Below are 12,871 nucleotides of genomic sequence, written 5' to 3'. Positions count from 1 at the left end.
TGGCCGCCCTGAGAGCCACGTCACCTCCCTGAAAGGGACGAGAGTAGAATAATAATTCATGTACATGTAGAATTACATGTGTATCTTACACCATTTTTCTCATTGGTCATGTTATAAGTAAATGAAAACAAAGAACCAAGGAAAAAAATATTGTCTTTGTAATTCTCAGAGAGGATTTGGGGGATGTTCTGATTTGACATTCCTGCACCTTTAAATCCATTTAATAAGATAATCTGTTAATTAACACTGACTTCAACTTGAATTATGTTCATTCATTCATCACCAACGCCATTTTATAATTACACGCAGTTATGTTATTCTTTGACAGCATTTGCTTAGTATATTTGCTTAGTAACAGTGCTGGAAAAGTATATTTCCAGCACTGTTACTACCAAAAACCAATGTTCATGCATTCACCATCAGGGCCGGACATCAAACGTCTTTTAAATTTAAGTTCAAAAACTGTTTTGTAGCGAGACGCTGGTGTTGAATGTTGCATCACATCATGCGTAACCTTGTTACTTATTCTCAGATCAATATGTAGTTTCTGATTCCGACTGGAGTTATTTAAGGTTGTCAGTCCTTGTGCACTTGACTGACTTTCTCCTGTTAAATGAAGAAACCGGGGGATGAATAATATGTTAATGACGGTTATCAAATCTAAAATTAGGTGTTTCACTGAGTTACAGTTCCTGTGGCCTCGAACAAGTGGTTGCAAAGTTACATCTAGTGAAAATATGAGATGGAAATAAGCCATTTTTTAAGGTTGGTACGAAGTATCATATGTTCTTTTTTTTAAATCATCAAATTCATTCATTCATTATCATTTTGGTGTCAGTACTGAAACTCATAAAACTCTTATTGGTGCCGTACAGTATCAACACTTCCAAACCGTCCTTCCACATGACTGAGATGTGGAAAAAAGATCCCTGCTCCACAGGAGCCGAATCGGGCCGTGGTTCCGACACGATTGGACCAAATCACTCATCATTCGTCTCAACATGAAGCAATAGAGCCACACAGCATATTCAAAGAACGCTTAGAACCTCGGCTACACCTCAATATCAACCATTTACACATGTATGAAACACAATTAAAATAACAAGCAACCAAATCAGCATATTGCATAAATATGGAGGAGTAAGGCATAAAGAAAAAATGGAAGAGGAGGATTTTTTTTATTTTAACACCTCCACAATTAAGTAGAAATGTCAAGAATAAAGTTGAAATAGTATTTTGAGAATAAAATCGAAAATTGTGACCCGGAAGCACTTTTCAGCAGCACCAAACAACAGGATGTTGATGCTCTGTTAACCAGCTGGCTAAGCTAACGCTAGCTGCTAACCAAGTTGTAAAGTTGCGATATTATTATTGACAGGCTGAATCTGGAAGAGACGACGCGGTGACAACGGGTGAACGTGGACGTGCGTCCTGACACGATGACGTACAATTGAAAACACAAACGTTGATGAATTTTGAGAGACGCGCAGTTAGCGAAGCTAGCGTAGCTTTGCTAACCTAAGTTAACGTGGATGTGTGACAGCTGAACTGGAACCACAACACGGACGTTTAGGGCTGTTTCAACTTTAATGCCGACATTTCGATTTTTTTCTCTCTCATGTCTACTGACGAGGCGTTTAGGGAGCGGAGTTTTCTATCGGAGAGAGGAGCGCCCTCTTATCGTCGATGGGTGAAACACACTGGAGAAAAGTGAAAAACTGAATACGTAACTCACAATATGTCTCCTTTTAAACAGAGTTTACCAACCAAAGCACTGGACGACGAGAATGAGCGGCATCTCAACAGTCAGAAGCTCGTAAAAAATGATTTACACCGAGATTATTCTGTGACTGACGGGCCCCCAAAGTGTGTCAGCGTCACGTAGACGTGACATCCTCACCGCTGCCTGCCCGCGTTTAAAGTGCCGTGATATAATAACGTCGAACGATCGGCTCGAGTTATGTCCGCCACTTGTCTCGACCCTGTCCCGTCCGTTTCAACTGCCGTCCTTAACCTCTCCTTAGATAGCCAAATTGCCATGACGATGACAAGAAATAACAGAGCAGACGACGAGTGCGTACTGTTTAAATGTCAAGAGGGAAAGAAGAGGAGAGAGGTGAGGCAGGGAGCAAGAGGGAGGCTTGGAGGGGAGGGGGAAGAGATGAGAAAAGAATGGATGAGGAGCAGACGGGGTAGAAGAATGGAGGGTAAAAGGAGCGAGTTTCTGTGTGTGCGTGTGTGTGTGTGTGTGTGTGTGTGTGTTGGAGTGGTTGACATTTTCGCCGGGACCAGATTGGTTGCTCGGAGCTCAATCACTTCGCTTCAGGCTCTGTCAGCTCGTTTTCAGCAGTGAGACACGAGCGAGGGAGCTGCAAGAAAGACAGTAAAAGGTCGGAGTAGATACGGAGAGAGGATTTATGTGGATCGAGCCGGGCGGTCAGGGGGATCAGTTTCGAAAAGATAAAAAAAAACACTGAAGTTGGGTCGTTAAGGTGCATAAATAATAGGCCGGGCTGAATAGCAATTTAAATAAAATCTTGATTATCAAGCAAATACCGCGTTTGGGATGAATCTGACCTTTGACTGGGCGGTTTCCTTTGATTGACGAGCAAAGTCGTCTTTGGTCTTGTCTGTGAGTTTGATTCGGCATCTCACAACACATTCCATATCTAACGCTGAGCTTCACCTTGAGATGCGTCTTCCAGTCCGTCTTGTCTTGTGAATGTCCCTGGACATTCAGGTGAGTTGCTGGGAACCTGACGTCTGGCACGGTTTACACAGTAGAAGAATTCATATGGGATCTAGAAATATTCCCGTTAAACGGTCTAACTTCCTCGTCCCGCCGAGACGAAAGACATCGGTGGCCTTTTCAGTATGGAAATGAGACGCGTAGAAACACAGGAGGAAACTATTTTCGATCGCGTTGACGTCAGTGCTCAGAATCCTTCTAATGTGCAACCAGTAAACTGCCCGTGGCGTGCCCATGCTAAGTCCAGCTGTTCTGTGATCGTTTATGCCAACTGGTGGTGGTGGTGGTGGGGGGGATACAGTAGACGCTTTGCTGTGCGTTGTTTGGGGGGGGGGGGGGGGGGGGTTGTCGGAGCGCTCGGAGGCCTGCGGCTTCCCTGGAGCTCTCTGGTGACGAGGCAGCTCTCCTCTGCCACCGCAACCCGGTCGGACGCCACTAATCTGGGCCGCGCAGCCAGCGAGCCGGCGCTGGAGGAGGTCCAGCTCCTCCGCAACTGGACAAAGAGAGGCATCATGAGTTTGTTCTAATGCACAATGACATGCACAGATGTTTGGCTGTCAACTCGCACGTCTGCTGAATGTCGACAAAGGACGGACACACACGAACACACACACACACACACACACACACACACACACACACGAGAAGTGCTGATCAATTGGCTGGCAGTCAGTAAGAATGCAATGTTGCCGAGTGCAGGGCAACCTCACCACTTGGCCCGCCAGCATCACTGCAAAGCACCATTTAACTGTGTGTGTGTGTGTGTGTGTGTCCATGCATGTGCACGTTGCGTGCATGTGCCCAGGTATAGGCCAAGTCTGTAGGTGTTGATGAGTCTGCAGTTGGCAGGACTTTGTGAAGCTACATGTGGGGAATCTGTGTGTGGGCAAAAAATATTGAACAAGTGTCCATTAAAGCATCTTTCTATCTATCTATCCATCTATCTATCTATCTATCTATCTATCTATCTATCTATCTATCTATCTATCTATCCATCCATCCATCTATCTATCTATCTATCTATCTATCTATCTATCTATCTATCTATCCATCCATCCATCCATCCATCCATCCATCCATCTATCTATCCATCCATCTAGAAGATAGCAACAAGTATAGACTGTCACATGGACAAGAGCAGGCTCGACCCACAGCAACAGTAAATATATGAGATATAAATACACACAGAAGGAACACTGCATATTTTTAACATTAGAGAAATGATTATCTGCCTCGTCGTCACAATATCATAACTGCTAAGCAGCAGCAACCACTGAGATCTAAAGGAGTAAAAGTGCCTCTCAGACCTCTGGCCTCCTTTTGATTGGCTGCGCAGTTGCCCCCCCCGAGGAATCCGTCACAAAGAAATCTTTGAGCACACAAACACACACACAATAAGAATATCTTGGGTTTTTTGAAGACTCCAATCTTAAACATTTGTGATGTATTTCTTTTTAGACATTCATTTTCTCCAAACTATGTGTATTCCATCTTTATCTCAGTGAAAAGTCACATTGCTATGGGACAGCAGAGGTTCCAAACACGCTTTCTCCACTTACTACAAAAGGTTTGGGAAGTTCGATGCGACGTGTTGCACCCTTGACTCTTTAAGGAGAAGACCTCACTTACAAGATCGATATCATATGACACCTCAGACACCGGCTCACCAGTGTGATTCCACACAAACAGGATGGAGATGAGAGTATGATCTTACTCAGCAGCTGCAGAAGAGTTACTGATCCGATATAAAATCTGATCCACATCCTGCCCCAGTGTATCTTCCCAATGACTTTCAAAAGTTCAAGAGTCCTGTGACGGTTTTAAGAAGTTATTTTTCTCAAAATAAAAGTACTGACAGAAACATTATACAAATTTAAAGACGTTTAATACCGCTTCAGTGTCCCCTAAGTGTCTCTGATATGACCGAGGTCTTTACTACTACGATTAGAATCCAAGTAGGTTTTCACATACAAGGAAATTTATTTTTATGATGCATTAAAAAGCATAGTAAGTTAAAAAAAATGAGGGGAAAGATTAAAAAAGCAAGTATTGTAAGTACAAGCAGGAAAACAAAGATGGGAACTTAATGTACAAGAGCAATAACTGACAAACGACATATAAATATATAAGAATGTGTACAATATGGATGTACCATGTGGTGGAATACCTCCTCCCACCAAAGTTTTAATCATGAGCTGACGTCCATACTTATCATACGCTGCCTTTGTTACATAACAGAAACCCCTCAATTATTAAAAGTGACAAGCAATTTTTTCAAACGTTTCCAAATCCAACCCACGAAATGACGTGGTGATATTGTGCAGAGCAAAGAAACACTGCGTCATGTCCCTTTAAGTCTCACGGGCAGACGGTTCTGTCCCCTTCTGCAGCTACGAGTCCTCTCCTGTACCACCGGGCTCTGCAGGAACACACAGACAGGCAGATGGACAAAGCACACACACACACACACACACACACACCGACAGACACACACACACGCACACACACACACACCGACAGACACACACCATCAGGGCCTGGAGAGCAGCAGGGAGATGCACGAGGCTCACATTTAATTATCCACCTAATGGTCTGACTGTTAGTGTCATTACAGACAGAGACGCGGGAGGAAGAGGGAATTTCACTCGCCGGCCTCTTTGTAATGCGGAGACTGTATTTACACTAATGCAAACCAGCAGGACTTGGGTTCACAGTGAGTAAAGACGTAGTGCTCTCGGCAACCCTGCGGTCGTCAGTGGGCGTTCGGGTGTTTGTGTGCGCAGACACATTTTCTGTAATGCACAGTGATGTTATTAAAATGCTTCGCATGTGCAATAAAATTGGTGAGCAGGTCGTGAACCAGGAAGTGGAAAAGAAAAAACACACCAAGAGGCTTGTTACTTGTAGAATTAAAAACAATATAAACTAATGATAATGTTATAGGAGCTGAGTCTAGGTGTCTGACTCCTGACGTGCTCCACTATTGTTTGCTGTGTGGTACCTGTGTTGTACGATGAAGGAATCGAACGCCGCTCTTCTTCGCAGGATACTATTGTTTATTACGTTTATGCACAAATGGGTTTGAAAGGTCCATTTCCAGTTTCCCACCGATAGACAAACAAACATTTTGGTCATAAACCGTTTGCCCTTCCCGGGTCAGGTGGGTCAATCCACCTGCCCCAGCCTCACTTGAGGTCCTGCCTATATACCTGTGCCATAGGAAATAACACAGCGACACCCCATGGACAAAGTGTGAACAACATGCAAACACAAGACCATTCAGAAACACGTTTGGCTTCTACAGATAGATAACATGGATAAATCTTAACAAATGATACAACACAAGTGTTGTAGTGTACATGAAAGTTAGTCCATGAGACCAAACACAACGTTTCCAAGACTTTTTTGTAAATATAAATCTCATCATAATACATAACATATACAGAGGCTGAAATTTCATATAATAATAATAAAATAAAGACTCCATATTCTTAACAATATCCAAGTCCCAAGTGATGGATCATCAAGGTACTTGTATGTACTGGTGGGTTATACCTCACAGAAAAAATTGATAAATATTCACTGAATAATGATTATTGCAGTGGAAACTCCCCGGTGCTCTAAACATATTTATATCCATAAAGTTGGAGTCCTTGATATTTGCATATTACATCATATTTAAAAAAAATTAAAATAACTTTTGGAAATTAAATATTAAGTGTCACCATACGCCCCAGTGCCATAAAAATAAAAAATAAAAATAATTAAAAAAAATTCTTCTTAATGGATTCATTTTAACAATTAAAAAATATTATTAAAATATGAAGTATTAGTTGCAGTTCATACACCCCGATGCTGTAAATATAAAATAAATTTATAAAAAAAATCTTCTTCATAAATTAATTGTAATAATTACAATAATATTAAAATATTAAGTATTTAGCTGCAGTACATACACCCCAGTGCTGTAAATATTAAAATAAAATAAAAATCCCCCCCCAACTCTTCTCCTTCTTCTTTTACTACTTGTTCTTGTTCTTCTTGTTCTTCTTCTTCTTGTTCTTGTTCTTCTTGTTCTTCTTCTACTTGTTCTTCTTCTCCTTCTTCTTCTTCTGCTTCTCCTTCTTCTTCTTCTACTACTTTTTCTTCTTCTCCTTCTCCTTCTTCTACTACTTTTTCTTCTACTGCTTCTTCTTCTTCTTCGAAATTTGACATCCTTAGCATTTGCTCTTCTCCTCTTGTGATTTAACGTCCTCTCCCTCCTACAGTCGCGCTGTCAGTCGGTGTCAAACAAATACAAATTAATAAATAAATATCCCTTGTTCCACCTCCACGTTTTTTTTCGTTTTAAACACCTGTGTTCACGGAGGAGCCACATGGCGTGAAGTTTCTTTACTTCCTGTTTGAAGATGTTAGCATGCTAACTGTGTGGCGGTGGGAACCTGCAGGTGTGGAGGAAACAACAACAGGTGAGTAAGAAACATCTTTAAATGACCGTGTATGTGATGTGTGTTATGTCCAACGCGTGTCAGGGTTGGTAACTACTTCACACGACGAGCTACAAACCGGCTAACACTAGCGACCAGCTAGCTTAACCTGAGAGGTGCTAGCTTAACATTGCTATCAATCCCATTAGCAGCTGTACAGTTTAGAATTAGCACTGTTGCTTTAATGTTTCTTTTGTGAGTTGTGTTGTGCTTCCAATTACTTTATTATTGTTTATTATATACAAAAAAAATATGTTTAAAAATAATATATATTTTATTATATTATTAAAAAAATATGCTCTGAAGTTTGGATTAGCCAAGTTTATGTAGTGAGTTGTGTTGTGTTTCCGATAACTTTTATTGTTTACTATATACAAAAAATATGTTAAAAAATAATATATATTTTATTATATTATCAAAAAATATGCTCTGAAGTTTGTATTAGCCAAGTTTATGTAGTGAGTTGTGTTGTTTACAATAATTTTTTAATTGTTTATTATATACAAAAATATATATAATTTATATATATATATATATATATATTTTTTTTTATCATATAAGAAAATATGCTCTAAAGTTTGTATTAGCCAAGTTTACATCCATAAACAGTGTAGAGATTAATAGATTAATGCATCAAGGCCTCATTTGACTAATTATTATCCTTTTTATAATCCCAAAAATTACCTACTGTCCACTTTTTTATCGTGATATTTGCGTTTCCCTAAATTAAATTAAATATCTGCTGGGACTTCGCACTCTGCTTGAAATGACACATGAATGTAGAGACATTAGCCCAGTTTTTGTTGCCTATCCTGAATATACAGTATATAACAGTCGGTCACTTTATCTGTGATATTATACATCATTATGTATTGAATTCCTCTTGTTTTGTTATCCCTTGCCCCTGAAGCATGACCACACGCAAATGTTTAATATGAGACACAAACCCTAATATTTACTTCTCAAACATTGTTGGACGCTTGTTTCTCTTTTTGTCCTATTTGTGCAAATTCATGTCATTGCTCGAATAACTTCTGTCGTCGCTGTGCAGCCAATTTTGACAAATTTTCTCTCTGCCTATGTAGATCTGTGTATCTCCGTGTGTCTCTTTAAAGGGGTAGTTCAGTGATTTTGAAGTCGGGTTGAATGAGTAACTTATGCATATTTAATATTTTACTGTACAATTGAATGGATTTTTCCTTTTTTTAAGGTCACGTTTTAGCGCTGTGTGGAGTTTGCATGTTCTCCCCGTGTATGCGTGGGTTCTCTCCGGGTTCTCCGGCTTCCTCCCACAGTCCAAAGACATGCAGAATGGGGTTGGGACTCTAAATTGCCCGTAGGTGTGTGACATCGCTGACCACCATCTCCATAAGGTGACATATTAACTATGCATAAGTAACTCATACAACCCCACCTCAAAATGGCTTCAAATTAAAAGAACTGTCGTTTTGTTACTTCTCTGTATATTGATGAGCGGATTAGAGATTAAAAGCGGTGATGGCAAAAGACAGAGGGGATGATAAAAAAAAGAAAGAGATGCCTAGGGCACGGAGACGAGATGAAGCCCCCGAGCATTTCAAAGTGCCGTATTCAATAGACGCTGAGTCGAATATGAAACAAATTAATTTCTATTACACCGATGCATATCACTGGAAAAGAAAATGTCCCTTCGCGGTAGTTCACTCGGGGAGTTTCTTAAATACTGAATCTGAATGTGAATAATTTCTCATTTACATGAGGAAGTTGAAGGTCAAAGGAAATCCTACGTGTGTCCCAACTTACAAATTTACTCTTTTTTTGTTGGAATCTAGCGATTTTATGTTTTTTATGTTAAGTTCCATAAAGGTTTTGGTTTTAAATTTTTTTATATACATAAATATATATATATATATATATATATATATATATGTGTATATATTTCTGAAGTGCTGTTGTAAACCACACCCATGTGTAGCGTTTTACCTGATGTCTACATGTGACTTCATTTCAGTTTGTTTTTATCTTTGTTGAGGACGGACCACATCACGGTCACTACGATGCAGGGACCACGAACTGAGTTGAAGCAGGAAGAGGCTCGTCTGCAGAGGTCCCCCCGCCTGAGGCTCCCGACAGTCATCATCTGTCAACATGGCGTGTGGCGCGCAGCTCCAGGTAAAAATTCAAAAAAAAATCCCTCTTCGTTTTGTGTTTGTGAAGAGAGTTTTTGGCTACAGCGCGACATCATGCTCCTCAAGCTACGTAAAGAGGACTCTTTAAACACGATGAGGTCGGCGGACGCTCGGTTGCATCAACATGACGTTTTTCGGAAGACGATGAAAGCCTCGTGTGGTTGAGTGTGAACGAGTGACCTCGCGGAGGACAAACTGCAGCTCGTACTTTGAGGACCTCTCCTCACGGGGGGGGGGGACTCTCTTTAGGTGTAATCAGCACTTCACTGTCCGTGCCTGGAATACTTGCACATATCCAATGTTCCCACTTCAAGAAAGTCATCTCCATAGAGCGACTGTGATTTGCCTTTTTATTTTTGCGAAAATAAATGAATATGCGTCTTTGCTTTAGATTTCTTTTTTTTTTTAAACATTAACCTCGATTAATATTAAGCTAATTTTAAATGAAGCTTGAATAATAAATGTCGCTCCACATGAACTTTCTGGGTAACTTACACCTCCACAGCCCCGTTCGTCCTGGACATGCATGTGCGCAGAATGCTAAGTGTAAAAAAGAAAAGTAAAAATCAATCGGGGTGTGTTGGCCTGCCGAATTTCAGCAGCCCACCCTCTTCTCGTCGCTGCGATCCATCACTGTCATGTGTGAGGACCTGATGTGAAAGGAAGACGAGCGGGCATCGAGGGGAACGTGACCGTGGTGCACAACGACGGCCTCCGCCGCCCCCTCCTGGTCCTGGGTGGGATTTGCTGGAAAGGTCGGGAGGGGAGGGGAGGAGCCTGCAAGGTGAAATCCAATAAAAATTTTGACAAACCGCGCTGTCACCGCCGCTGTGAGATAAAGAAGGGGAGCTGTAGACTTCATGTGATACTGTACAGTGTAGGTTCATAACCTGGAAAACTAGTAGTTTGGTCTTGATGGACAAATATTCAACCACGAATAGAAGCTTCGGATGGATCCTCCGTTTTGGGATATGATCAAAATTTGAAGGCAGTACTACGAGATTCCATTCACTTTTATTTGTATAGCGCCAGATCACAACATACATTGTCTCAAGGCACTTTACATATAGTGAGGTCCATATTACAATATTACAGACAAAACCCAACAGTTCCCAGAATGAGCTGAACCAGGACTCAGTTGTGGGCGGAGCATCTGCCTCGACCGCTTGATATGAATGTCATAGACGCAAGAAACACTTCATAGTTGCTACGATAACTTTAAGTCTTCCTGTTTTCCTTTTTTTACACGCGTGATGTAGCGATGATATTTTATGATACGGAGCCGAAGTTGACAATGCCTTTATTAAAATCACCCCTATTCATTTTCGCTCTCTCTCGCCCTTTGGCCTCTGCTGGCAAATACAACAATGGACAGATTTTTTGGCACAATCCCCAGATACTGTGCGTGTCGTTTGCTTTGCTCGTGCAGCTGCGGAGGGAAAATGTGCTTTTTGACAGGTCGAGTCAGACCAAGGTCCTGAGCACATCACGCCACAGTGATTCAAAATTAGAATAAGGGACCGACCGGCGCCAGTGTTGGACGTGTGGGAGCTTGACTACGGTAATTTTCGAAATGTGGATTCACCATTAGGCAGATAATAGAAATGACTGACTATAGAAAGAAATCATTCTCTTTGGCGTCATTAGCATGATTACAGGTCATTTTCGTCCCCCTGCAGTTTTTTCCCTTTTCTTTGTAAGAGCGGGACATGAATAAACCAAAATGACCCAGGTCACGGAAAAGTATAAGAGGAGAGATGATATTTTAAGATTAATATGTTTGCTTCTAAGGCGTTCAACCAAATGTACCTTTATTCCAGAACAATCTCTGTGGATGTTCCGACATCACACCCTATTTATCAACTACTGTCAATGGAATAGGTCTTGTCTTTCGAAGAAATATATACACTATTGTATTTCATTTTATTTGATATTATTTTCGATGATTATTTCATTTGTTTTAGGGATTTGCCTCACAATCTTTTACAACAAAATTATACACGATTCCCTTTGTTACATCACAAATGAATCTACAGAATCAACAAAAATATGGCGTAAAATCCAAGACTGGATTTATAGGAAGTTATTGTTGTTTATTTCTCGATTCATTTATTGATCAATTTGTGATCTTTTTCCAGTTGTGACTGTCAAACTCAAACTCAAGTACTTTGTCATCAATTCTCTGTTTTTATAAAGTTGTATATGTTATATAAGTTGTCGTCCCCCGTCCCCCCCGATAGTCAGTATCAAGGGATCAGGATTGGTATCGCGAAGCGGGGAATGAAATTGAATTGTAAGATCTCCACTTTAAACCCACTGGCTCACAAAGAATTTTTGACCACTAGTGTCACTATCGCCAGCTTTTCTATCAGGGAAGGGGGAAAATTATTTTTGGAACATGTTGAATATGAACGTGTCAGTGCCTGAACAAACCAGACTCTGGTTAAGTCATGTCACAGCTCTGTATGGTCCACTGTGGAAGCATTGAGAGGTGACCAATCAGCTGGTTGTCCTGCTACCACATTAAGAAAGTTTAACTTGTTAGTTTAAGAAAACATGCACCACAGCTCTGTTTGTGTGACCAGTCGCTGTCCGTGGTGCTGATCCATGATCTGGCCTTTGTAAAGTCTCTCTCTCTCCTCCTCTGTTTCTCTCTCCCTCTCGCCCTCTCTCCTCCTCTGTTTCTCTCTCCCTCTCGCTCTCTCTCCTCCTCTGTTTCTCTCTCCCTCTCGCTCTCTCTCCTCCTCTGTTTCTCTCTCCCTCTCGCCCTCTCTCCTCCTCTGTTTCTCTCTCCCTCTCGCCCTCTCTCCTCCTCTGTTTCTCTCTCCCTCTCGTCCTCTCTCCTCCTCTGTTTCTCTCTCCCTCTCGCTCTCTCTCCTCCTCTGTTTCTCTCTCCCTCTCGTCCTCTCTCCTCCTCTGTTTCTCTCGCCCTCTCGTCCTCTCTCCTCTGTTTCTCTCTCCCTCTCGCTCTCTCTCCTCCTCTGTTTCTCTCTCCCTCTCGCCCTCTCTCCTCCTCTGTTTCTCTTGCCCTCTCGCCCTCTCTCCTCCTCTGTTTCTCTCGCCCTCTCGTCCTCTCTCCTCTGTTTCTCTCTCCCTCTCGTCCTCTCTCCTCCTCTGTTTCTCTCTCCCTCTCGTCCTCTCTCCTCTGTTTCTCTCTCCCTCTCGCCCTCTCTCCTCCTCTGTTTCTCTCTCCCTCTCGTCCTCTCTCCTCCTCTGTTTCTCTCTCCCTCTCGCTCTCTCTCCTCCTCTGTTTCTCTCTCCCTCTCGCCCTCTCTCCTCCTCTGTTTCTCTCTCCCTCTCGCCCTCTCTCCTCCTCTGTTTCTCTCTCCCTCTCGCTCTCTCTCCTCCTCTGTTTCTCTCTCCCTCTCGTCCTCTCTCCTCCTCTGTTTCTCTCTCCCTCTCGCTCTCTCTCCTCCTCTGTTTCTCTCTCCCTCTCGCCCTCTCTCCTCCTCTGTTTCTCTCTCCCT

At 41.9% G+C, this 12,871-nt stretch overlaps 1 protein-coding gene across 3 annotated transcripts in view; it reads left to right on the top strand.

Annotated features, from left to right (window-relative positions):
* The first annotated feature begins 6,896 nt into the window (after positions 1-6,896).
* The window catches only part of LOC118312704 (voltage-dependent T-type calcium channel subunit alpha-1I-like), a 176,677-nt gene continuing 170,702 nt past the window's right edge, over positions 6,897-12,871 (top strand). The window contains exons 1-2 of one of the 3 annotated variants that reach the window (XM_047333995.1): positions 6,897-7,218; positions 9,248-9,387. In XM_047333995.1, coding sequence (XP_047189951.1) covers positions 9,273-9,387 — 115 coding nt within the window. In that variant the 5' untranslated portion in view covers positions 6,897-7,218; positions 9,248-9,272. Of the gene's footprint in view, positions 7,219-8,547; positions 8,610-9,247; positions 9,388-12,871 lie in introns of those variants that run through there. The other 2 variants (XM_035637532.2, XM_047333994.1) reach the window with 2 other exon arrangements.

Source organism: Scophthalmus maximus, chromosome 8 (assembly GCF_022379125.1).
Source record: "Scophthalmus maximus strain ysfricsl-2021 chromosome 8, ASM2237912v1, whole genome shotgun sequence".
NCBI lineage: Eukaryota > Metazoa > Chordata > Actinopteri > Pleuronectiformes > Scophthalmidae > Scophthalmus > Scophthalmus maximus.
This window is presented reverse-complemented; position numbering and strand designations above follow the sequence as displayed.